The sequence below is a fragment of the Accipiter gentilis genome, chromosome 4, assembly GCF_929443795.1.
Source record: "Accipiter gentilis chromosome 4, bAccGen1.1, whole genome shotgun sequence".
Taxonomy (NCBI): domain Eukaryota; kingdom Metazoa; phylum Chordata; class Aves; order Accipitriformes; family Accipitridae; genus Astur; species Astur gentilis.
The window spans coordinates 39,165,583-39,191,541 of NC_064883.1; the positions used below are offsets into that span (position 1 = coordinate 39,165,583).

The 25,959-nt window shown below is 40.3% G+C and overlaps 1 protein-coding gene across 6 annotated transcripts in view; it reads right to left on the reverse strand.

The window, feature by feature from the left end:
* The window catches only part of DPP6 (dipeptidyl peptidase like 6), a 575,931-nt gene that overhangs the window by 17,572 nt on the left and 532,400 nt on the right, over nt 1-25,959 (reverse strand). For all 6 annotated transcript variants that reach the window (XM_049798774.1, XM_049798776.1, XM_049798778.1 and 3 more), the window contains exons 13-17: nt 24,528-24,635; nt 23,849-23,940; nt 22,590-22,637; nt 20,307-20,425; nt 466-513 (exon numbers count right to left, since the gene is read on the reverse strand). In XM_049798774.1, the coding sequence (XP_049654731.1) occupies nt 466-513; nt 20,307-20,425; nt 22,590-22,637; nt 23,849-23,940; nt 24,528-24,635 (415 nt within the window). The remainder of the gene's footprint in view (nt 1-465; nt 514-20,306; nt 20,426-22,589; nt 22,638-23,848; nt 23,941-24,527; nt 24,636-25,959) is intronic.

Genomic DNA, 25,959 nt, shown 5'->3' on the forward strand with positions numbered 1-25,959 from the left:
AAACAATAAGTGCTACAGTCCCCGTGAACAGATCAGAAAACCAGGCAGAGGTACAACTTGTGGGGTTCACTCCTCTGCGTTATCTCTTTCAACCTGGTAATCCATACCAGAGTGATTTTTTTTTTGAAAATCGTAGATTAAGCTAAATATTTCTTATTTTTGAGTAGGCCATAAATCAATATCTGCGAAAGAATAACAAAAAGTGTGAGAGAGATCTGGACTGTGCAGTTTTTAAGAAAGTTGATAACAAACATCATGCCCAAACCACTGTCTTCATACCCCAAACAGAAATCTTTTGTGACAGCAGCACAACAGCTCTGCAAGTCCCTCTGACTTGCGGAAGACTTGCATTTAGGCAGGGACTGGGGTCCCTGCTAGTCTAAGTTTACCAAAGACCAGCTACATCCCAGTGTCCCGCCTGGCTACTTTTCTCTGGAGAATTGCAAGGCTCAAGCCCATTCTTACTCTGTGCATCGGTTGTGTTGTGAACAGTCACCATCGGGACTCGGGGACCTTGAAAAGAAGAAGAAAAGAAGTCGGTTAAATATCTATCGAAGCACACACAGATACACATGAACCTGGTTTTGAATTCCACAGAGCTGAAGACTCCCGAGACTCGCTTTCCATGCAAGAGTAATCTAAAAAGCAAATCACCCTGGTATTAGAAAGAGTCTATGAATAAATGACAGTGCTGTAGACTTGAAGACATGCGAGGTTTCAAAGCCCTTTCCCAACGGACCACTAAATGCATCTTTCCCTAATTTGTAAACATTAAAATTAGCACAAACACAATTAAATCACTTGCTTTTAAAATTATTCTAATGACACCCAAACATCACAGCACAAAGCATTTACACTTCGTATGCTATGGATAACTGTTGCTGTTTTGCAAATGTTTTTGTTTTGTTGTTTTATTTTTTTTTAAATGAATTAAACACCAGTTTAGCTCTCACACTAAGAAAGACCACATATGCTGACTTAAAATGTAGCATTTGGGTATTGAAATCAGTCAGTATTATACAAAGAGGATTATCATAACTATGTAATGCACAAGAGTGAACCACAGAATTCATTGCCATAGGATACTACAGGCTTTAGGATGCTACAGTCTTTACCACAGGATGCTATAATTCTTCAGCACAGGATGCTGTAGGATGCTATAGTCCTTAGCACAGTGATCTGGACTTAACTTCTTGTTCAGAAAGTCACCAAGTGGCTGATTGATAGAAAAATGGGATGGTACATGAGATTAGGTTAATTTTGTAGTTGTCAGCTTCTTTCTCTCCGTTTTTCAGTTATCATCTGCTGACTGCTCTCGAAGGCAGGACGGTGGGCCAAGATGAGCTTCAGTCTGACCCAGTACAGTCACTCCTACGTTACTACCATACCTCTTCATAGCTCTTCCAATGAGTTTGACAATACCGCTCAGGAAGATGGAAGAAGCACTGCAATGATGAAAAGGTTAATTCCTAACCTCAGAGATTGTGGTTATCTTACTTTCCTTCCCTTCTCCCATAATGTAATACGATGCTGCAGCAGCAAGTGTGAGCAGCTGGGGAAAGATCATCCATACGCCCGGCAAAGATCCCAAAAGCAGGGCCAGAGGTCTCCCATGCCGTGGGTGGGTGAAGATCATAAATCACAGAATCATAGACTCATAGAATCATTGACTCATAGAATCACTGAGGCTGGAAAAGACCCTCAAGATCATCTAGTCCAACCATACTAACACTGCCAAGTCCACCACTAAACCATGTCCCTAAGTGCCACGTCTACACGTCTTTCAAATACCTCCAGGGATGGTGACTCCACCACTTCCCTGGGCAGCCTGTTCCAATGCCTGACAACCCTTTCAGTAAAGAAATTTTTCCTAATATCCAATCTAAACCTCCCCTGCTGCAACTTGAGGCCATTTCCTCTCGTCCTATCTCCAGCCACCTGACAGAAGAGACCAGCACCCACCTCACTACAACCCCCTTTCAGGTAGCTGTAGAGAGCAACAAGGTCTCCGCTCAGCCTCCTTTCCTCCAGACTAAATAATCCCAGTTCCCTCAGCCGCTCCTCACAAGACTTGCTCTCCAGGCCCCTCACCAACTCAGTTGCCCTTCTCTGGACACGCTGCAACACCTTAATGTCTTTCCTGTAGTGGGGGGGCCAAAACTGAACACAGGACTTGAGGTGCGGCCTCACCGGTCTTTGTGGCAGGACTTCTCTTTTGTATATACTGCATTTCCAGTTCAAACTTACTATGTGATGAGGGTGTGCAGCTGGTGGGGGTGGCAAAATTTGGAACCGTCTGTACAAAAGACCCATGGAGGAAAGGTTGTTAGAAACCTTGTGTCCTACTTTCTTGGGCTCCGACAGTCTGGAGACACACTGCTGGCACGCAGGGGAAACCTGACGTTGAACTACATTGAATATCAAAACCCCAACACTTTTAGGCTTCAAAATTAAGACAGCTTAAAGAGGCTTGTTATTCACTGAGATTCAAGCCCCTTTAAGATGTGTTGAGTCCTTCAACCTACAAGCAAATCCTGCTCTACCTATTTGTGTAGAGCTGGCTGAAAAAAGGCCCTGAAATGCTGTAACTGACAGCGCGCACGCAAATGGCAACAAAAACGGGTGTCTGTGAGCCATCCGTACTGGTTCGGTAAGTGAAATAAATAAGTTTTTGAGAGCAAGAAAGACTTTAGGGAGGTATAATTGTGTCAGTGGTTTTCCCCAAGCTGCCAAGAAGACACATCCCATTGCACACAATCAGGAGCATTTAATGTAGACCTTACCTGTACAAAGGAGAGGCAGGAAAAGTTTTAATTTATAGTTAAGCTGACTGATATGGCAGCCTGACTTTTGTTTCCTAGTAATTGAGAATTTTCTTCACTAACAATATGATTCCTTTGTTTGCACCATTTTCTTAGAATGCAGCTAAGTGAGTATAATGCACAGAGGAAAATCTTGTTTTACTCACCAGGATTAAGCTGAATTTACCTTTCTACTACCGATATACATTGATATGCTGACCGTATTTATTTACAAATCTGCCCTGCTTTTTCCCTGCAGTCCCAGAAGCCAGTCTGCTGGAAAAGCAACAAACCTAATAAACATAGGAGTGATAAAATCATCACTGAAAATAAAAGGAGTCCTCCCAAATGACTTCAATCAGAGCTAGAGCAGTCCTTTAATTAACACAAAAATGCCTAACAAAAAGAAAGGGATAAAGAAAGAAATACAATGATGCAATCCTTTTATTTTCTAATTTATTTTCCCTTTTTTTTGTGTTGGCACTGGAAAAACTGTGAGAAGCTAATAAATAAAGGAAAAAGCCAGTATGTAGTTCAGAAAATTCCATGTATTATATATTGTGTTTTCTTAGCCTCTCACTAACTTACTGTCATGTCCCCAAATCAATACCTTAAAGTGAGGTCCCATACAAAGATATTCGGTCTGAGGTAATATAAAATAAAAATATTTTAAAGTATGCATAAGTATCCTTGAAAAGGTAGACTTTTGAGTTTCTCAATTTTTATTTTTCAACAAATGAGGAAAAAATGGGAAAGACAGAAATCTACAGAGCAGAATCATCAGGTTTGTCAAAAAGATTACTCTCGATATTAAATATTCCCAATGATGACATTCCAGTTAAACAATGCATTTCACTTATGAGCAGGCTGAAACTCAGTAAGAAGAAAAATCACCTTTTTAGAAATGACATAAATTGCTTATTTCAATGCCAATTTTTAAAATAAAACAACCTAGTTACATGCCAGACTATGTCTTTTAATACACACACATTGAAAGTCTTTCAACACTCACAAGTCGAGTGCCTAACGCCTGACAGGGATAGAAAGAAATTCTTGAAATTAGGGAGTGTATATTCATTAACTGCATCCTATACTTTATTTTTAAACCTATAACGGTGTGACAGTCCCATTACACATGCCATCTGGTAAATGCCATCCACTGTCATTTGCGAATCTGCGAGTGAAACCTAATTTGTTCAATGAGCTGCTGGGAGCTGACAGAAGCAGAGCGAGGACATCCTCTGCTCCGTGTCTCCTCTCTCCAGAGCCCTTCCAAACGGGCTTTGATTGGGACTCCTGAGCCCTGGCACATTCTGCTGCTTCTGTTCTTTAATCAGCGCTGATGAGCGCCCGTGTCTACCTGTCCCCCTTGGAAACTTTGCGAATCCTCTGCCTCTTGCTTACAGAGGTCCTGAGTGCATACGAGCATCAGGTGCAGGTTGGGTTTAAGCATTCGCTTGTCCTCCTTGCAGAATAAACCACAAAGTGCTCCCCTTTAAGCAAGTAAAGCGGCTACCGAGCTGCTTTGGCCCCAATGTGAAAAGGTAAGAGAGACCCAACACGTACTCCGTGACCTGGGTGACTATTCCCAAAATCACTTGCAGGTTCCGCTCCCCTCTCCTCAGCTCCAGCATTGCACCAGCTAACTCCAATAACATGACAGCAGTTTTAATGCTCCTGCTTTATTTATAGCTTAAGAGAGAGGACCAAAACTATTGACAGGAGAACTTCTGTGTGTGTAGACATACTCTATACATTTCCGGATAGATGCGTAGTTAATAATGCTGCATAAATCTCTAGTTACAGGAATGAGATTTTCAATTAATACAGCTAAAAGTCTGTCTTTATCATAAGGCCTTTGACTTTAAAAATGTTACTGTCATTATCCATGCTAGAAGTAAATTAAGCCATGTCACTATAATGACATGGGCAAATTTATCATCAAGGAAGTACTACTCGCCGTGATCTGAAAGTGCAAGGAAACTCAGTGTCTCAGTAATTTGACAAGAAAAATCATTGGCCGTGGCTTGTCATCAATTTTTTAAGCAGCTTTCATGATTATTTCCAAGAAGGTTCTGCTTAAACACCATCAGAAAGAAGCAACTCTAGGTATTTAGGTGGTAAGGTATAGATTTCCAGAATAAAAATGGAAAATGATACAACTTTGACCAAAATACTTACCCGGCATTTGTTTTGTAATACTTTTAAGAGAATATTCCACAGTATTGCTGACGTTTTCATAATCTAAACAGCACAGGGAATTTTATCAGTTATAACTTCAAAATGAAAGTAGTGATTATAAAAAGAATATGGAGTAAAATTGCAAAAAAGGTAATCAAAGTTATGTAAGTGTTAAAAAAAGGAAAAAAAAAAAAGAGGAATTGTCTTAGTCTTCTCATCCATATTCTCAAAGGCTTCAATGTGGCAGATAATTTCAGACCAGAAGCTAAATTCACAGTGTGTAAACAATGAAAATTCAAATACTCTCTGCCAGTGCCACCAGCATATCTCTTAAGCACTGATGAATGATTTAAAAGAGCAGCTGCAAGCAATGGGAGCTGAGAGGTCTGGCTCTGCACAAGTGAGATAATTGGCAACAGCCATCTCTGTGTACAGATTCCAGATCTCTTTATTTGCTAATCCATGAATTATTTATACATGCTGCATAAAGTTCATATGTTGGGGTGATATTATCAGCCTAATAAATAAAGACATGGGGAGTTCTGTGAACCACTGCTTACAATTAAAATATTTTCCCATTTACAGTATTTTCCAGTCTATGCTACAGACAGATGTTCGTGCTGTTTGCTTTGGCAACCTTGTTGACACAAACATCAAACAGATTTGTGCTGCTGTTCACCCTCCCCAAGGCATGTAATTTTTTAATCTAATCTTTTCTTCCTCAAATGTGACTTGTCTTGTAAAACAATCAATACCGTCTTGTTCTCGGGCAACACGCAGGATTGCACAAACCACACCAATGGTACTGCTTGTTTCTGCCCCATCTGATACTAGTAATAAATTTCATGCTTACTTTATGTAGAGCAGAAATAAATCTGGTTGTTCTGAGGCAGCTTCAGTTAGCAGTGTCTAGAGGGCAAATGAGCAAGAGATTTGTCCTTAATTATACTACAAAAAATAGGTCCAACGAGTTCTTCAAAAGGTTACTCAAGTGAATAAACATGCTCAGGTCCTCAGTCCATTCCACGGGATTTTGAGAGATGCCTACAAAGAGTGGTGTGGGATGGCGGGCTGACACTGATCGGCTCCATCCCACTGTCTGTCCTATGGTCGCTGGAACACAGAATGACATGGGACCTCCCGGTCTGAGAAGACCCTCCCTTTTTTCTTCATGTAATTGTGTATTATAACAGTATTGACAAATGCCCTCTAAATATAACTCTGTTTTCGCTGAAGTAATTCCTACTGGTGCCTCGCTCTTCTGGTAGGAGCTGCCTTCTAACTTGAAGTTACACTGGCTGTCACTCCAGTTTACACCTTTTGGGGTTTGTTCCAACAAGCTGTTTTCTACTAATCATGAGTATTCCCATCATAGTTAGAGCAGTCATGTGTCCCCAAAACTCTCATCCAGTAGGATAAACTAGATTACTTTAGGTTCCTTTTGTAGGACAAAGGGTTTTTTTGTCTTATTCTTTAATGCGAGAGCATTTTACGTTCAGTTCCTCCTTCCCGAACAGAAACGACCAGGACTCTACCCCTGCTGCAGAGGATGTTTTAACTGGTCTTTGTACAGTGAAACTGCTACTTGCCCAGTTCTACAGAAAATTGTTTGCCCAATCCATCCTAAAACAGTATTTGCCTTTTTCACGACCACATCCAGTAGGCTGTTTGCAGACATCCAGTGATCAGCATTGCATGCCCAGGTACCCATTTGCTCTTCTTCATTTATAGCTCTTGAACTTCAAGCATACAAGACAAATTCTTGCCCTAAGTCACCATGTGCTTAATTTTGCTCTTTGTACTATTAATTTCTCCCACTCCAGCCCTTCAAGACAGCCAGCTCCTCCAGTATTTCTGTCTGCCTTCTGATGATGCTTATCAACTTTGTGGCCTTAACAAATTCCATTAGCTGCATCCAGCTTTGGGTTCCCAGGCTGTCAGGGAACAATCTAAGTAAGGTCATACCCAAGATCAGCTTCTAATGAACCCTGCTGCTGATCCCCAATTAGCCTTATATTTGTCTTTGTCTTAATCTACTGCCTTCTTTCATTTAGCTGGTACTTAACCTTCCCTTGCAATTCTTTCAGTAATCCCCATCCTCTCCTTAATTAATATCATCCAATGAGGTATCGCATTGAGTGGGGTGAGTGAAAGCATTTCCTTCCTTTCCTGAGGTTTTGGTTAAGGTCTTCAAAAACTATAATGCAACAGTGTGTGTAGATAGTTCCAAAGAGGAACATGGAAAACTTACAACCTTCAAGAAATATTGCAGGTACACTCATTCATTATAGTGATAACATCAGCTGTAAAAAGGAGGTAGGTTCGGAGAATTTGCTTGCAGAGTTCCTGAACCTGATAGTACACCATGACTGTATACCTGGAGGCGTAAGTACCGGAGGTAGGAGGGAACCACTCCAGCTCACATGGGGATCACTGACTTCCCAAAAGCCTCAGGTATTTTGTTCTAGTATGCTGGTTCAGATCTATGGTTGGAAGAATGAATCTGAACAGAGAAATCTCCATACCCAACTCTCTTTCTTTTTCCGATATCTGTTCTATTTCCTGCTATTTCTAATTGAAACCCCCCTTAATTCAACCTCTTTCAATTCAACTTTAATCCAGGCTTTCTGCAAACTTTGAAAAGAGATGAAAGAAAAGTTTAACATTTGTCCCTAATTTTAAAGTATAAGTTTCTTATTGGATTAGTATATGCTAATCCTAAGAGAAATACCATATGTGGAGGAACATCCCTGACATTTTCTGTATTCCCTGCCTACCTTGGAAAGTCTCTGGATATCTCAGGATGCCCAGGGAACTTGTGCACTCTCCATCCTTGGAGGCTCTGAAGACAAGACTAGCCACAGCCCTGAGCAACCTGATCTGATCTCTTCACTGACACTGCTTAGAGCAGGAGGTTGCATTAGAGACCTCCTAAGGTTCCTTCCAACCAGATTCTCCTATGATTTTGTGATTCCATGATTGAAAAGTAATGGCAGTGCCGTCATGATGGAGAGACTGTGTAGCTATGTCCTGGTAGAGCTGTGGAAGGGGAGGAAGAGCATTGCAGTCCCTGTTACTCTTCTCAGCTCCTCTAATAAACATACTGCTGATATATTCAAGGGAAAAGGATATTTCCTTGTAATCACAGCAAGAAAGAAAATACTTTCTTCTCAGTGCCACTTACAACTCATTAACACTGACAGAATAAAAGCCCACTGCATATTTTGTGTTTATTCCATTAAAAGCCTAGTGTAAATTGATTTAGAGAATCTTAATTTATTCCTTTCCAAAAGTAGAAGTCTCTTGCAACAAAATAATGGTATCCTACCTAGTTAAGTAATAACTGATGCTGGGTATTACCTTTAAAAAACCCCCCAAACCCGTAAATAACATTGCTTCACACTGTCTGCTTATTAAGCTGTTTTACTCTCATGAGTTCTCAAGATTTAATATATCCTTAATGTACTGACTGCATTAATAAGGGACTAAACAAGTATCATGCAAACAGAAAACAAAAGCCAGCAATAAACCTTACAGCTGGTCCAGCTGGCAAACAAGGTGAAAGAAGCAGTTTTCCTTAGAGGAAGCTTTAAATCTTGCGGGATGGTAACATCTGTACTATCCACTGCAGAATAATGAGTTCAAACAAGGTCACTCATATAGCTGGAAATAACGCACATGCACCCTAGTCTCAACATGCAGGAGGCTACTGCTTGATTTGTGAAGCTTCATTATTTGAAGCATTGGAGAAAGCCTGTTGTCATGGTCATTTATGTCCTATGAGTGGAGTTTGGATAAAATTTTCTATGTATGGAATGACCGAATGACAAGAACCCTGGCTGCAAGCAGATGATAGATCACCTTCCTCTGGGCAATGCCAGACAGCTCATACTTAGAAGCACAAGTCAAAAAGAAAACAGGATCAAAGCATGTAAAAGCAAGGAACATGTAGTGCTTTGCAGAATTAGGTAATTTTAAAGGGGATAGGAGTTTCACTTTCATTCCACAATTTTTTTTTCCATGCACTGGAAATTGCAAGTGTTTTCTATTAATTTTATTATTAAATATTAAAGAATATTTTTTTCTACTTGTTCTATGTCACTGAGTATTTATGGGTACTTTACACAGCATTAAAGACGTATAACAATACAGTGAAATATTTTACAACATAAATGAATGGTCTACTTATAGAAAGACAAAATGTAACTGGAACATCCACAAAAGCCACCATTTTAATTAATCTCAGGCTACTTTAATAACTATGTTGTTACCAGCTGATAGAAAAGAAGTTCTCTTTCAAATTCCAAACCACTAATAGCATCCTCTCTTTTCCTGGAGAAAAAGCTCTTGTGGTACCTTCTGTTTGTCCAAAAGGGATTTTTCATATCAGTCTGCTATTTTGAAGTCGTACAAGCATGTGAGGGAGCGAGAATGAGCTCTCCCCACCCCATCCTGCCTTTACCCACGGGATTTCTGACCCGTGAACTGCGCACAAAGGAGTTGAGACACAAGAGCCAACCTCGGCTGTTAAGTAAGAAAGGGAGTCAAGTGAATGCAAATGTGAATTATATAGTAATTATAATATAAATAGGACCCAGAGATTAAGTCTGTGCATGCTTTCAAACAGCAGAAACTAATTTAAGCCTCATAAGCCTCAGGAAAAGTTCCAAAAGGTCACAGTTTGCCTGGAAGCACTAATCACAGCCTCCCGCTACTGGGTATACAAAAAAACCAAGCGTTGTTGTAATCATCCTTGTATAGGAAACCATTCTGGTCACAACAGATAACAGTCACCCAGTGACCTAATATGTCTTCCAGTCCTTGTGGACGTACAGTGCTGTGGTCCTCCAAGATGTACTGATGAAAAATACTATAAGGTGCTTTATAGGTGGTTATTGCATTTCACGGGAAGGCGAGGTGGGGCACAGAGAGGCAGGATCAGTTGGGACAGCAGGTAGAAACCATCTTCCCCCAAGCCTCCTCCTCCCAGTTACTAGCTGGGAGCTATCGCTTATGGCACCTGCAGTAAGGAAAGTATTTAAAGTTGGCTCCTGGCCTTGGCTGGGGTCTTCAGAGCTATTGACATGACTATGCTGGTCTGTGCCCCATTAGTAAAATCTGGGAAGCAAACATGTGCATTTGTTTAAACTAGGGCACGCCTATTGCGCTTCTTTATCTGTACTCGGTTAATTAAACTCCAGTGCTAGTAGTTATTTCAGCATCTAATTAAGTCTCTTTAGACTACCTCAACGACATCATTTATTATGAACCTCGCCAAAGGTCACCTGAATTGCCAAGCTCTGACCCTCTTAGCAGGGCCAGCTGCACTTAGAAAGCATTTACTTGAATTTCAGTAAGAAGTGTTTTGGAGACTCTCTAAGATGCTTTGCCATTAGCATGATGGGTAGTTTTATGATATTATTAGTTGACACTAAACCCACATGCTTCAGAAATATTGCCAGGCAGTGGGCTTTCTACATAATTAAGTTTAAATAGGGATTAAATGTAGGTATTTCCCTTCTGTGCATTTAATATTTGTTTCAGGCCCTGGAGTGAGATACTTGCACCCACAGCAGCAAGCTTTCCCCAGACATCTGCCAGAGATGTCCCAAGCCACGTGGAGTGGTTACCTGGAGAAGTTAAATAGGAACTTCCGCTTCTTCATCTCTCAAAAACAAGAAAAAGAGTTTTTGCCATTTTAACCTGGGTGTTATTGACAGAAAACACTCTTAATGAAACTTTGTCCCTGTAGCGTTTGAGAAGCAAACACTTTTTTCCCTGTTCATACCCTTCTTAGAAGATCAATACTTCCATATCACCCACAAGGAGCAAATTGCACACACATCCACATCTAAGGACCCTCCGAACCAAAAAAGACGCAGGACGATATTCCCCTTCACAGCTGCACCGGGTCTCTGAGTTCCTGACACACTCACAGCGCTGTAAAAACATATAATACATAATGACGTCCTTTAAGCCGAAATGGGTTATTATATTTTTCGTAACTGCTTTACTGCTGCTATAAGTCAAAATTCAATCCCTCGTTCTAGAGATCGTTGCCTATCTCTAAAGGCACTGAGCAACGCTACGGTGGCACGGGGAGCTGGTCTTGCTGGAGTCCTGTCCTGCAACATGCCAAGGGGCTGTTCTGCTGCTCTGGGTACCTCCAGCTCCCGCCGCGGCTGGTGGGAGTTAAGAGCATTCAGCACCTGAGAGGACTGGCCCCGCACTTATTAAGGTCTGCAATGTAATTACAGACTAGTTATTGAATTGCTATTGAGACGAAACATCGCGCGGTGCTGTGAGCTAACAGCAAAAATGTGCAGCCATGCCTTGTTAACTCTTCACTCCGGTATGATTTAATCATTTCACATGCTGGTTTTGTTACGGGAGTGCTCTCCTGCATACTAATAGCTGGGTTTCTGCTAGGAAGGCTTCGCTGCAGTGAAGAGATTGAAGATTCACTGAATCTTTCAAAACCACTCTGGTAATTTATCCATCCAGGAGCCTCTGTGCCCCTTATTGTCACTGCACATCTGAGCATTGCAGTCAGTAATGGATTGTATTTTCACAACACCTCTAGGAAGCTGGAATTACAAGACCTGCTTGAGTTCTCTTAAAGGAACTTGTGACAGGACAAAAAATCTAACTCATGTGTGTCCTAACTATCATTTTGCAGCTAGTTAGGACTTCTTGGAACACTGTTACCAAACGCGTCTTTGAACTCTCTGTGTCTAGATACGGGCCAACAAATTAAAACAACTATTATAAAAATCACCTGTTTGTAAGTATATGTATCAGAGGTGTCCACATTCGACTCAGGATTCAGAGAACCCATCAGTACTATACAAATAACATGATTATTTTTCCCTAGAAAGGGAAAAAAAAGCAATCCACCTACTTTTTGCTTAAATATTGAGTTGGTCTATAGTCCATTGTCCTGGGTATTTATATACTGGGCAGGATGTCACATGGTATGGAATAGCTCCTTGGCTAGTTCAGGTCAGCTGCCCCGGCTATGCCCCCACCTCCCAGGTTCCTGTAAAAATTAACTCTATCCCAGCTGAACCCAGGACATCCATAAATAGCCAAATATATCCAGTGAGGAGCTAAGCTGCGTACTTTTGTTATTTCTTGCAGTGATGTTTACCTGAGCATAACAACTACTAAGAACAATCTGGTTCCAGGAATGCTATCGATGAGACTCTGATATGCAAGATTTCTATGTGGTATGTAAGGCAATACATGAGCAATGTAGTTAGGTTTTGTGGACAAAACGTTGCTTTATGAACTTGTGTTTTATGAATGGTAGACATCTTACATCGATTTACAGGTCCTGACATCTGCTTGTCCATAGTTAGTATAAAACATCCTTGTCTCCAGATTTTCCATTGCTTTCCAGGGATGGTAGGCCTGGCCCAAATGGCACAGGTTAAAAGGTCTGATTAAATGAAGGAACTGAGGAAGACATAGAAAGAGGTTCATTATTCTTCTGCCTGAAGGCATAAGCCAACCTCTTATTGCAGGAGCTGGGCAGACATGTCCCTAATGGGTACCTTATTGCAAAAATCCCGAAGCGGGTAATTATGCACTATCCACTGATGGAGACAGGCTACAGAGCTAGACACATTTCTAGTCTGTTCCAGTAGCCAATGATGCTTTTCCTTGGAGTGCCGTCTTGCAATATGAGGAAGAAAATGGGGGTCATGATACTTGACTCAAGTTGTGACCATAGGCGAACCACTAATTCTTGCTGTACCCATGCTCCCCACTTGGTAAATGCATGAAAATGATCATCTGGGGAAAGGTTGCAAAGGGATTTACACATCTTTCCATAACTCAAATTAAACACTTAGTGGAGTATTTATTTTACCAACAATAAAACCTCTACTCCCTCTTCCCTGTATCCTGAAAAATCTCAATCTAGAATTATCCTGAGATATTAAATAGTATTAAGCTCTTTCTTGTTCAAAGAGACACAGATGTATAAATTACTGCCAATAATGTCTCTGTGATGATCCCATGGTTCCCTCATACTGATGGAGAAACTGAAGCAAAATGTGATTTGATTCACTCATGGTGAAAGACAAATGTCATGATCTTCTTTACTGAGGCAGAAAGGATTCAGACACTTTTATTCAGAAAGTAAATCCCTAGCAGTAGAAACCCCTGGGTTTTTTTTGTCGTAAATATTTCAGGCAAAAATTTCTCATGAGTGATATGCTAAAACTAGTATATTTTTGTGAAGATGTTTGTTGACTAAAACTCATATGTCTAGGATTTTATGGGATTTTCAGGGAAAAAAGTTCCCAAAACTCAGCATTGTAAAAAGTGCGGATGAAACTGAATCCATAAGATTGGCAAATTAACACATTGCTTTGTTACAGTGAAATTAATCAGTAAAGCCAAGCACTTTATTGGTTTTAATTTAGCTTTTCTTTGGGACACATTCAAGCCTAGCTAAATCAGCTGGTAATCCCAAGAGAGAATAACATACGAGGAGATTTTTCCAAAATCAACATCCTCAAAAAAGATGAAGTCTTTATGCAGTAATGGCATCTAAGTGTAGCCACAATACTAGAAACAATGCCCAGAATTTTATTTTTACTCACATTAAAAAAAAGAAATCATGGGTTTTAAATCCTTGAACTGAACTATGCCAGTGGTAATGGTGCTGGACACTGGTGTTTCGCAGGACGTTCGCACCCACGGGGCTGTTGGCTGTGCTTATCTCACGCTGTACAGCGCTGGGCTATGCAGCACATGAGGCAGCATTAATGACCCAGTTTTCCCACTTTTCTGACCACCTCCAGACTCCTTTAAAAGTTTTTTTTTGCACAGGGGTGCTGGCTAGTGGTTTTTAGTAAAAAACCTTGCCACGTTACTAAAAGAAAGTGGGAGAGGTGCTAGTGAGCAAAACTGTTTAGAAAGATTGCACTGATCAAGGGCATGACCACTTTTTTGAATCCTGGTCCCAACAAGCATAAATGCTGAGCTGATGCATTCACCTAAAGCAGCCCTTGTTATAAATGAATTATTTCACTTAATGTCTTTCGTAACTTAGACTCACCTACACTAAAAATTTCTGTGTATATGGTATCCTCCACCAGTGTAACCATACATTTCAGACTTGTATCATCTGTGTGAGCAGGAGCTTGTGCTGTGACCACATCAGAGGGCAGAAAAATCTAGATTTGTAAAATTATTTCAAAACATGGTTTAAGACCTTTCCATACTGGAAGGCTGAACACTGCTCAATCATCCTCTGGACTCTGTGGTGTTAAAATGTGATTAAAAGCGAGGTCAGGATGACCTGCCACAAAGCATAGCCAGATGATTGGATGAAACTTGGTAGTGAAAGTCTTTGCTGACTCCAACAAAAATCTGGAAAATAAAGGAAATGTAGAATAATAAAATAACTTTTTAGTGCTCAGAATAAACCTAATAAGTAGGAGCAGCAAGTAACACTCTTAAGTGTTCTCATGTCCAGCTGGTGTTTCCATATTCCACCAAGAGGGAGGAAAGAAGATAATTAAATTCTCAAGAAAGAGTTTAAGGAGCTGGGAAGCTTATAGCTACATGCTGCCTTTATAAAGAATAAACTTGAGGCACTTGGCTTCAAAACTCATAAATACACAGACAGAATGAATTACATGCACAATGGCATGAGGAACTTGACTCAGATTATCGCTAATTTGGTTGTGTTGCTTCTTCATTAGTATGAATCGCTCTCAAAGGAGATCCTTAAATTGCAAAGTTTTCCTACTCTGTGCTTTTGCACCACTTGTTCTTTGTTTATGGGACTGAACCATGATTTTATCTGGCAGGACCTAAGAGCTATAAAACCTATTTTTGAAGATTTCCCAGGCCTATAGGCATCCTTCAGCACTGTAGGGCCAGGAGTGCAGTTATAGAGCTGTTGTCATCGTGGCGGCTGGCTCAGAGGACTTACATGGGGAAAAGCAGGCATATACCCAGATAAATCCCTTTCCTATTGGTTTTTTAGATATTTTATCAAGCGCAGCTCAGATACAACGTATCATTTTGTTCTACAGCTACAAAATTGCCTGCTAGAAAAGGCAGAAATTACTTCATTCCTGTTACCTGTGATTACTGATCTATAGCATCTAGGCTAAGCTACTGATAACCACAGTGCTAAAGAGGATATCCAAATCAGGTGATAATACTTTAACATTTTTGTTAGAAGAGTCTATTTTCCTTTGCCCAAAGAGAGAGACAGCTTTAAAGTCTTTTGACCTGCACAATGCTGACAGTAAAGACTACCAGTCAGCTACAAACACAGGTTCCAGCAGAGATAATCTTCAAAGAGCTAGGATAAACGATAGTGATTTTACGGTATTTTGAATTAAAACAGTCTTACTGTTTTTGGAAAAGGAGGAAGGACTTGAGACCTATAAAAGAAGATAGTGTTCCCTGTCCTGTTACACTGTTGTCTCTTCTCAAAGTGAAAGCTGATTTTTCCCAAATTGGTCAATGAATGAAAGGATAATACACAGTGCAGTGGCAAAGGCACTTCTCTATCACCAGTAACCATGCCAAGCACGAGACAATAGTTTTCTCTTAGCCCTCATTACAGTCCTCTCCCCTCAGTGTAACTACCAATTTTCTTTCTGTCATCCCTAAAAATGATTAATCCCTTCCTGATAATGCATGATTATGGAGAACTTTAATTAGCAGGCTGGTAGGCATTCCATGAACAACACCCCCCCTATCATTTTCATCATGTATTAAACGGCGTTAATTGCAGTAATGTATGTATGTGCCAGAGGTCTTCCTCACTATTCCCCTTGTCTCAGAGCTAGAAGGCATTAACCCTTTGTGGGGAACCTCACACGCCACGCAAGTGCATTGAGCTGGCCAAGATCAGCTTATGGCTGAGACCAGTTATCAGCTTATGGCTGAGACCAGTTGCTGGAGACTGACCAACTAATCTAAAGGATGCTACAATGCCGCTGTCTGCAATAGCAGAGACTTGAACTCCAGCATCCAAAAAATCTTTGCCAGTTCTGCATGTTCAAGCAAAAGTCTCAGTGACTTCACAGATTTTTTATGACAGGGAAGACACCGTAACCAAACCTGCTACACGGAGTGCCAAGAGTACAAGTTAGCCTGCGACAGAAATGGTTGCACATCCTTTCTCCCCCCATAAACAACCTCATTAGCACTCAAGTTTTAAAAGGTTTCATAGTGCTGGCAGGTTACACTGGGGAGCGAGTGAAGGAGTCATTGAAGACAAGGTGCATCTGTTTAAAATGGAAATAGCGAAACACTATACAGCTGACTACAGTGGTAGTCGTTGATAGGGCTTCATCCTTCAGAGGAGAAGGAGCTATCACCTAAGGGCCTTAGTGCTTTACCAGCTCAGTGTCCTTCAGCCTTGCACCATACATGTCTGAGCCCCACTGAAGAAATAGGAATAAATTTCTATCCACAGCCCAAACTTGCAATTTCTTACCCTTTTCTCTATGCAACTGAATTTTACATCCCATTCCAGATGAGAAAACCCCATCCTCAATTAAGTTTATGTATAAAGTAGCAAAACCCTTCCATCTTCCACAGAAAGATCTTCTTTCTGTTTGTCTTTGAGGGAATCAGTGGCAGTGCCTGTACTGGTTTATGAGAGGAGACGGAAGAGTAAGCCCATATTTTATGATGAAAATGACAGTAGGAGTGACCTTGCTCCAGCACATATTGCTTTTTTTGACAGTGTCTAGAGGAGATAATCTAACAGCAGTCTGCAAAGCATCATGTTTCCTTAGATCCTACTACCGTAATTCAATCATGAGCATATAAAATTAGATGAAAAATAAGGTAACTAGCCTTCTGGGACTGAGTGATTGCAATAAATGTTGCCTCCTGACAGTAAGCATTACATTGTCCTCTTGAAAGAGAGGTTACCTTTTATTATAGCATACTTCTTCTCTCATTTCTGTCTGTGCAAGGCAGCACTGCTGTTAAGCATAGTCTGCAGGACAGCAAAAAATCCTTTAAGACAATTAAATGCTGCCTCTAAGGTACTGAAGCAGTGGGTAGAAAACTTCCAACTCTCAACCTTTAGGATCAAATGAGCAATGCCAGATCTTTCTTTCTTTTTCTTTTTTTTTTTTTTTTTTAAAGTATGTTTTCCCTTTCCATTGCCTTTCATTTAGGTATCACAGAGTACCTTATAAGCATCGGTTGCTTAATAAAATCTTAAAACCTTGCCATCCATTTTAGAGAAGTTAAGCTGAGCCACAGTTGTGTCTGTGTCTCTAAACTTAGCAAAGTTTGCAACTGAAGGTCACAAAGCAAGTTAATAACAGGGATAGAGTGAAACGGAGGCATGGTGGAGGTTAGTCTTGAAGTGCCAGTACAGAAATTGTTTTCAAGCCATAAGTATTTGCCCATGCATTTGTTGTGTGGACAGCTGAGAAAATACAATTTTGTAAATTACTGCAGGCTTGATCACAGTAAAATCATTTATGTTTAGCTACCTTCGAAGACACATATGGGTCTGACATAAAGTCATACACCAGCCACAGCTGCAGACACAGACTTTTGTAGGGAGTCACAGAGCATACAGCAAGACCTGAGTTCTGGGTGCTTTTATACAATGTAGATGGAGAAGAAAGCACCAAACAGCAATAGGTACTGTCTGCCACTGTCTGGTCATTAACATCGACTCCAGCTGCGATTTTTGGGGGGAACCAGACATGGGAACTCCTGGCAGAAGCCCTTGGGCAGCAGATGTTGTTAAGACAAACACTTGTCCACTCCGGTGGGCTGCTGCTGCTCTACCTGCTTGATCAACTGCAGGATAGGCAGGGCTCCTTGATATAGCCTCATTCACGTAGCTTTTCCATCTATGCGTTATATGTGTGTATAAATAAATGGGATTTCCTGCTAATCAAAAAGATACTAGAGTATGACTGCTTAGGAGCAATAAACTAATACCCTGAGAAAGTGAGGCAAGGCCAAGCTCTAGCTAAGCAGCTTGAGGAGCTGTGGAAAAGGAAGTCTTCTATTAGTGGATCCAAGTGATTCTCCATTAAACCACAACAGCTCTACCCTAGCTGTATGACCAAAGTCTGATAGGTTGATTACTTTTATCCAGAAGTCTGCATTTCAGTCAAACAGATGTTTTTGCTGACCTGACCCGCATCAGCTGTAACAGGAATCAAAGGCAGCTGTCTCTGCTGTAAATGTACCTGTAGCAAATATCTGAAGTTATATGGATCCTGCAAGAAAAGTGCTAAACCCAAATGTTGTTCCTGTAAACTGCTTGAAAGCAAAGAAGTTGAAAGACGTCTCACTTTCAGTTATGTAAATAAGGAATAACTCCACCAAATGTAATGGACTGATATTTTTATAAAATCAGAGAAAATGGAAATCCTACCAAGATCTCTGTAGTTCATCACGTGTACATATTTTGCAAAGGTTTCTGAATGGAGACATTGGCATTAACTCCACAGTTCAAGCTGTGCTGTATTTGTGCTACACTAAGATGACAGTTTGAGAATTCAAATTGTGTAATGAAAATTCAGACACAGACATATTCAGCAGATGGAGATGGATCTAACTCTAATGACCTTATAAGGGAGATATTGTTTATAGCAGCTGGGAATGTGGCCCACTGTTTGTTATGCAAAATCATTATCTTGGATTAATGTAGACACTAATAAAACTCATTAGTCTCTTCAGGTATCACTGCAGGTTTTTGTGAATGAGATGTAATGTAATCCAAACATATCACCTCATAACTATTGATTAGACCCTTTAGAAACCTTAACCTTGTTATTCACAAATGCTTCTAATTATGGTAAAACAATTATGTGGGTGCAAAGAAAATGGACACTGTCTGTAGTAGCTACTGACAGCTTTTTTTGAAATGAAAACAAGAATAAAAATATACAGGGTTCTTCTTTCAAAGAGACAAACTTCATAAACATGATAACATTTACTACAGAACTGAATGTTTATTGTGAAATGTCGCGTCTTTGCATATGACTGCCACAACCATAGATTCAGAGATTTACAGGTAGTCTGTTAATTAGTCTATTGTACTGTTAATGTTACTTCTCTGGACTGTATTGCCAGGTATTTTTTAGAATACCTATAAATGCCCCCAAAATGCAGTCTATCTTTCCTTCTTGGGGCAGAACATGTTTTTACAAATGTCCACGTCCAGTCATTTTGCTTGGTATTATGTTAACCATTATATTTTGCCTTTTAATCTTGATTATCCCAGTTATTTCCCATTTTGCCATCCCAAATACTTCTTTATGCTTGGTGTTCACCACAAGCAGTTACTGGCACCAATGACTACTTGCCACTCAGAGAAGGGGCAGTCCATGCATCACCAAACAGACTGCTGAAATTCAGCAGAGTGAGCACTTAGCTGCTCTGTGACAGCATACACTTTTCTTTATGTTATACAGGTTTGTTTTCTCCTGACCTGTTGAAAATAAAGCATTTCTTGTTGGGTTGCTGCTTTGCAATACTTGTTTTAGAAGGCATGCAGCCGTTTGAGCAACTCTCAATCATAGCAGCGGACGACTGGTGTGCATGCATTGTGTGTGCAATTTAGGATAATTAAGCAGAATTAAAGTACATAGGACTAAATGCTATGGAGTTCGGCATTTATTCTTAACAGAGCTGGAGAAAGCTGACTTTTATGACCCTTCTCCTGAAATGTCCTCTATCCTTAGCCTTTCAGATACTCTAAGGCATTTGCAACACCAGAAATCTCTGTTGGACCTGTAGATTATTCCAAGTTAAGGTAAAATTTATGACGAATGAGCAGAAAACCACTAGATACTCTGTACTCACATTGTCCATTAGGTACGTTTCTGCAAACTGCCTTTTCCTGTCAAATTGTCTTTTCATTGTAACTTACTTGCTTTGAATCCCCTTGTTCACAGTACTGGTATGAGTTGATGCATTTGGAACTCAATCCCAGTCACCCACAGTTAATCCCACCTTCCTGTCTTAACTCTCACAAACTTTCTGACGTTTTGTGTCTTCTAGGTTTTGCTGTTACTTTAACTTAAGGATGCTTGGAGAGGCTAGAGGAATGTACCTCTATCTTCAATAGTCAGATGTGCACAGAAAAAGGTTGCACGCATCTGCTTTCTAGTTAAAAAATAAAAATACACAAAAGAAAAAAATAATGTTAAAAGTAAAGCTTTAGAAGCAAAGTGACTCAGATATTTATGGCCAGTCTTCCAAAGCTGCTCACAGGTACACAGGATATCTAAAGATATTAATGCTGGCTCTAAATCCTATCCTTAGGCACAACAACTGCAATAACAAAACCCAACATACCTTCACATGTCAGTAGGAAGTATTCCAGATTGTGGCTGAAGGATGCACTGAAATAAGTGCAGTTTTCAATCAGATCACAAGACAGACACCGCCTGTTGAAATTTCCATTTGTGTTTGCGCTGAAAAAGTTAATACAAGTCCATGAAGGTCACTGAGCAAATGTTATCTGGAAGCAACATTACTTGAACCTTACTGTACTGTAGAACAAGAACATAAATATAATGTGTCCAATATTAGTAAGCGACAAAGCATTTCCATTTGGTTGAGTTTAAATAGCACTAATGGCTTTTTTTTTGCCTGAGTGGAGAACATATAAAAGGATACTGATGTCTTTTTTTGCAAGGTCAGGTGGTTATGAAGGAAGGTATAGTTTTAAAAAGAAAATGATGGTTGCAATTCCACAAGAGCAAGTCATACTTTGGTGAATGAAGGCATGAAACAATGGAGCAGTATTTCTGCACCTACTTATATTATAACAGACAATAAAGAGCTGGAATTGCTTTCTTTAAGTTTCTTACTGGTTGCCTCACTGGTCTGATTTGCTAGCAGCTGCTTCAGAGGCCAAAGCCCTTTCTGGGGGTTTAAATAGTTGCTCTTACAGTATCCAGGTAGAAAGGAAAGATTGTATTTAGGGACGTGTTTTTAAAGAAGGTAACGTGGTCTGTCCATACACTCAGAAGTGCTTTTTAGGAGTCTACTATACGTGAAGAATGAGTTACAGATTATTAGCAAATGCTAATAAATAACATTTTGCACTGCTATAGCATTTTGAAACTTCAAAATGCTTTGAGAATGTTAACGAATAGGTCTTTCCAGCATTACTGTAACGCAGATGAGTGGGTTTTGCTACCATTTCAAGGTAGAAAGAGATGAGGCTGAGCAACTTGTTTAGGGTCAAAGAGACTGAATGGAGTAGCTCTTGGGTTCTTGTTTAGTTTCCTATCATGTCTCTGGCTTAACTCCTGTTTAAAGCTACTAAATCAGACACAAAAAGGAAAAAAAAACCCAACAAAACAGATCTTCAGCTGATATAAGCTGTCAGAGCTCCAGTGGAGCTCTGTCAATGAACGTATGCCAAGGTTGTTGCTGAGCTGACATCCTCCGGCTGGGACGAGAGACAGTGAAACTACCCAGTGCAGGAGATCAAATACCTGAAGTGAGGCCAAGATCACTGTGTAATCAAAGGTCAAGGACGGTGACATTTTGGACATCTCTTTCCCTGTGGCCTGTGTGGGGAGGTGAAGTTAATGAGGCACCAGGGTGAGGTGCACACCAAGACAAACAAGGGCTGGGAAGCACTTTGACTCATCGCAGCAGCTCTTGAGCAGCTGTGCCCGGACTCAGCTTTTAAAATGAGATTTTCTTCCCATTTCAATAGAAATACATGGTCAGTATAATTTTGATTTTTTTTTTCTTCAAGAAAATAAACACTGAGCTGAGCTACTCTCAAAAAAATGTGGAGCGCAGTGAACAGACATAGAGGTCCCAAAAGGAAAAAATTATTCAATTAAAGGTAATTTAGCTCGTTCTAGTTTCCTTCCCACTGAGAAAAGTATGACATCATGTTAGAGAAGGAAAACGTACTGACTGTTCCTTATCAACGGATGTTATCACCAGCTCTGCCCTTCTTTGCAGATGCTGAGGTGGCAGCAGGGTGACTGAGAAGAAGAATAAGACAAATGGAATAATGATTCCAAAATGATTATTTAAATGTTTGCATTTCCTCCCCTTTGTAATCTGCTCCCACAATACTTTGCAATAGCTACACTACCAATTGCTTACTATAAACCAGCCTTTTACTCATCATACAGTTAGGGAGGATACTAAAGTCTCTGGAATTGCAGAAAAACATTTGCAAACATAACATATTGTTATTTCTTTTCAATTTCATGAAGAAGTGAACTGCTATCAAATTTCCATGAAAACTGCTATCTGGAAGTATAAAAACAGTTTATACCATTAGTCTATGTAATTTTGAATTCTTTCAAGTGTTAAAGAGTTCTGTTGGAAAGTTTTGTGACAGCTTATCAATCTTGAGACCAATTTAAAATTTACAATAAAATGAGAAAATTGCTAAAAGTAAAACATTGCCAAATGTCAAGCATTTTGTTCGCTATTGTTATGCTATTCTGTCTATTCCAGTGACACACTGCAAGATCTTGCAACGCCATTAAAGACAAACACATAAGAAACTGTTTCTATTGCTATCGCTTATGTAATGATTCGTGTAAGATTTAAAAAAAAAATGGGAAATTCTGTATGTGAAGTTAATAAAGCACATACCTGTATAAATGTCGCCTCCTTGGCAAATCTTCTGTGCTGTGGAAATAACTGGGGGAAAAAAAATATCAAAAGGCAATTGTGTCATTAGAAGAGTGTTTACAAGTATCTCATACAACAACATCTTCATTCACATCACCATGTTCCTGATCTTGTAAAGGCAAGGAAAGTTTAAACCAAATCAGAAAAAACATACAGAGGGACACATCATTGCAGAGGCTCAAGCAAATACATCGTAGGCTGCACTGCAGTTAAAACAAGCCTGGAAATGTTTGGGTCCTAGTCTGGTCATGTCAGCAGACCAAAAAGGATTAAGCGAAAGACCTTCACATTTTTACCTCAATATTTATGGCTCAGAATTTCCTTTAAGCACGTTTCTTTTTCTCTAGCACCAGTTTTTACTTCTCTGACCACTTTTTATTCTTTGCCCAGATAGATAGCTAAACACAGTCTGATGCGAAACCCACTGAAATGTCCTCTTTGAACAAAGGAGTTGGACTTTCAGGGAAGACAGAGTCTGAAGCTGAAAAATACTTCATTGCCCTTGTTTTGTGCTGAGGCTGTGGCGAACTCCTTTTCTGGCTTTCAGCGAAAGCCCCGTTGTATGGTGACAGCTTCTGAAGATACCAGAGAGGTCCTGCTGGAGATGGCCAACCTCAGTCCAACGTGCAGGGTCCAGATTAATCCCCCAGCTGCACTTCATGTGAACAGTGACAGACCACAGGAGCCAATCTAGCATCCACGGGGTGAATAACATGTCAGGCTGCTGATCTGCTTCCAATAAGCTGCACTTGTCTAGATGTACATTTTCAGTGCACAAATTGTACATGATATTTTCTGTTTGCCTGCAGAACTAAATACTAAATACTAGCTAAATACTTCTTTTTCTAATGCATTGATATTTTTGCAGGTCAATAAAGGATTCTTTCTAAAACTGACTATCTAGGTGGACAATGAAAATGGGCTTCTTTCCTTCAGAGGCTAATATCAGAAGTTGCAACACGAGCAATCACTCCCCTACACAAATGTATTTAATAGTCACAGAAATAGAGGTTTGAACTATGCAGAGAAAATCAAAATATGACAAGGTATATTTAATGGTGTGAGAGGTTAAGGCAAAACGGAGACAGCCTCTCCTGCTCTCTTGTCTCCATCTCCTTATGCTCACACATTTCAGAAGCATACACAGCACCATTCTAACTAACCCTATAGTCCAGGCCTAAACAAAGGAAGACTGATTTGTCAGACCAAAGTTTACTTACATTTTATGCCTCTTTTCATCATATGCCAATATCTTTGTCACATCCCAATCGCCAGATGTAATAGACTGTAAATTGTCGCTGCTACTATTGGGCTGCCAGAAAGAAAAGAAAATTAGATTTCTTTATTCTTAAAAGAAGATATCTGAGCAAAGCTTCTCTTCTGAAAAAGGGATCTCTTTTGACTCCATTGCCTATTAAAAATAAACCATGCATGTGCAATTTCCACCCCTCCCCCTGCTATTTCTGTGAATCTGCAGGCATAGAAATAACAGAGAGTCAGAATCATCTTAACCATAACTCCACTGAAGATAATGGGATGAATTCAGCATAGAACAGCTTCAAACCCCTTCCTCTAATCCAGCATGCCCACGAGCTTCTGATTAATCCTTTATGGCAGTGCAGGGATTTACTTATTTACGTACAACTGAGGCGGCATTAAAAAAAACAAAACAAAGCAATGATATTGTTTGGAAAGAGACAGTTGGTTGACCTTTTTCTTCTGAGAGTATCTCATTTGGAAATTCATGTTATCTTATGCCCAATAAAGCATCATTGAAGGTTTTCTTTTATGCACATTCTACATTTGCACCTTCCTGTCTCACCAGTACAAGCACAGATACTACTTTTTATTGCTTTCTGCTTCAGGTGAGACCCAAAGCAGTGGCAGCAAGTGAGTCACCTGTGATGACGACATGGTGATGTGGTAGAACTTCCCACGTCCTCCCTGGGGAATGGCTCGGACAAAGAAAAACTTCCTACCGTCCTTGGAAAAAATCGGCTCTTCATTCTGTAAGTGACAAATTTAAGGGTTGTATTACCGTTAATTTATTGTACTTAAAATTGCTCAGCCCTGCAAACCCCTCTGAAATTAATTCACAGCAAAATAGAGAGTGCTCTTTAATAGCAACCTCAGGCAAACAAAAAGCCCACTGAAAACTGGAGAAAGTTTTGAAGGTTTTTGCTTCTTGCTCTGGGGAAAACAGACACCTTTCAGCTGTGGGAAGACAGGGAGACAGGCAGCAAGGAGAGTTCCTTGGCTATAAAGTCAATTCCCATTTGCAAAGCAAAAAGTACACATACACAGCTGACAGCTTGGGGCAGTTGGAATAAAGCCTTCAGAAATGGTTTGAGCCTCGCTGGCACAAGTATGACAAACCCTGTTTACTCTGCTGGAAGAACTGATGTATTCCTGTCCTCGAGAAAACACAACTAACAGCATCTAACTGCTGTCTTTTCCTACTCTCTTACAAATGCTTATTTCACTGAATTATTTACAAAGGGGAGGATATCCTGCAAAACTGTCTTTGACACAGAGCTCCCAGGTGAACGTGATGATTGACTTTTATTGGGTGACTAGAACTTTCAACCAGAGATAGAAGAGACTCAGCGGGAAATCAAACACCACATATGGCAAGCAAGCATTTCCTGGAAGGGTCTTTGTCTTCTTTTTGTACAGAAACCTCGAGGCACGTGGGAAGACTCCACTGCAGGAGATGGTTGAACAGCAGATTACAAGGGAAAGCAGAAGGATGGTCCATATGGTGTGACACAGCAGCACCGTACCAAGGGAACTGGCTAGATGAAGCTCCTCTACTCTGAATCTTGAATAGTTGGGACTAAAACAAGAGCTGAACCTCTGCTGAACCTCTCCTGCGATAGCAGGCTTTTCTGGGGACTGGCTGAGCTCTGCCTTCCCTGGCCCAGCTTCGTGGATCCTTCTAGTCAATAGGGAAACTTGCTCACCCTCTTCTGGGTCCTCCTTTGGTTCAGTGTTTTAATCAAACACCCTGGCTTTCTGCTTGGCACGTATCAAGATACCACCCTGAACCAGAAAGAACTTGTTTGTACAGGGAGACTTACGGCTAATGCAAACACCTACAGCAAAGAAATAAACATTTTTATTTCTCATAAGCTAACACATTATTCTTACTGTATGTTCCTTTGCTCCCAGTTCTTGACTGATTATTTCTTTTCTGCTGTTTATCAGCTTTATCAATACACTATTAGGTGTTCAAACTGTTTGGTTTTGCTTTTATTTTCCCCTGCTTAGGTTTTCAGTACATTTTAAAATATGCCCATTTACAGCTTGTTGGAGCTCTATGAAATAATGG